Below are 237 nucleotides of genomic sequence, written 5' to 3'. Positions count from 1 at the left end.
GGTCGCTGCGCCTGGCGTTCACCCGGTGTCTGTGCCGCCCCGGGGCCAGGTGCAGGCCCGGTGGGGTTTGGTGCCGACCCTCCCTCCCTCCCTGCCTGGCGCCATGGCCATGAGGGAGCTGGTGGAACCGGAGTGCGGGGGCTCCAACCCCCTCATGAAGCTGGCCGGCCACTTCACCCAGGACAAAGCCTTGCGGCAGGGAGGACTTCACGGCCCGGCGGGCTCGCCTCCCGCGGG

At 73.0% G+C, this 237-nt stretch overlaps 1 protein-coding gene across 2 annotated transcripts in view; it reads left to right on the top strand.

Annotated features, from left to right (window-relative positions):
• The first annotated feature begins 103 nt into the window (after window positions 1-103).
• Window positions 104-237, top strand: part of PEX5 (peroxisomal biogenesis factor 5) — a 10,487-nt gene continuing 10,353 nt past the window's right edge. For both annotated transcript variants that reach the window (XM_009577457.1, XM_009577382.1), the window contains exon 1: window positions 104-232. In XM_009577457.1, the coding sequence (XP_009575752.1) occupies window positions 104-232 (129 nt within the window). The remainder of the gene's footprint in view (window positions 233-237) is intronic.

The sequence above is a fragment of the Fulmarus glacialis genome, unplaced genomic scaffold (assembly GCF_000690835.1).
Source record: "Fulmarus glacialis isolate BGI_N327 unplaced genomic scaffold, ASM69083v1 scaffold9080, whole genome shotgun sequence".
In the NCBI taxonomy this organism is placed as follows: domain Eukaryota; kingdom Metazoa; phylum Chordata; class Aves; order Procellariiformes; family Procellariidae; genus Fulmarus; species Fulmarus glacialis.
The sequence above is the reverse complement of the archived record's forward strand: the minus strand, read 5'-3'. Positions and strand labels throughout refer to the sequence as shown.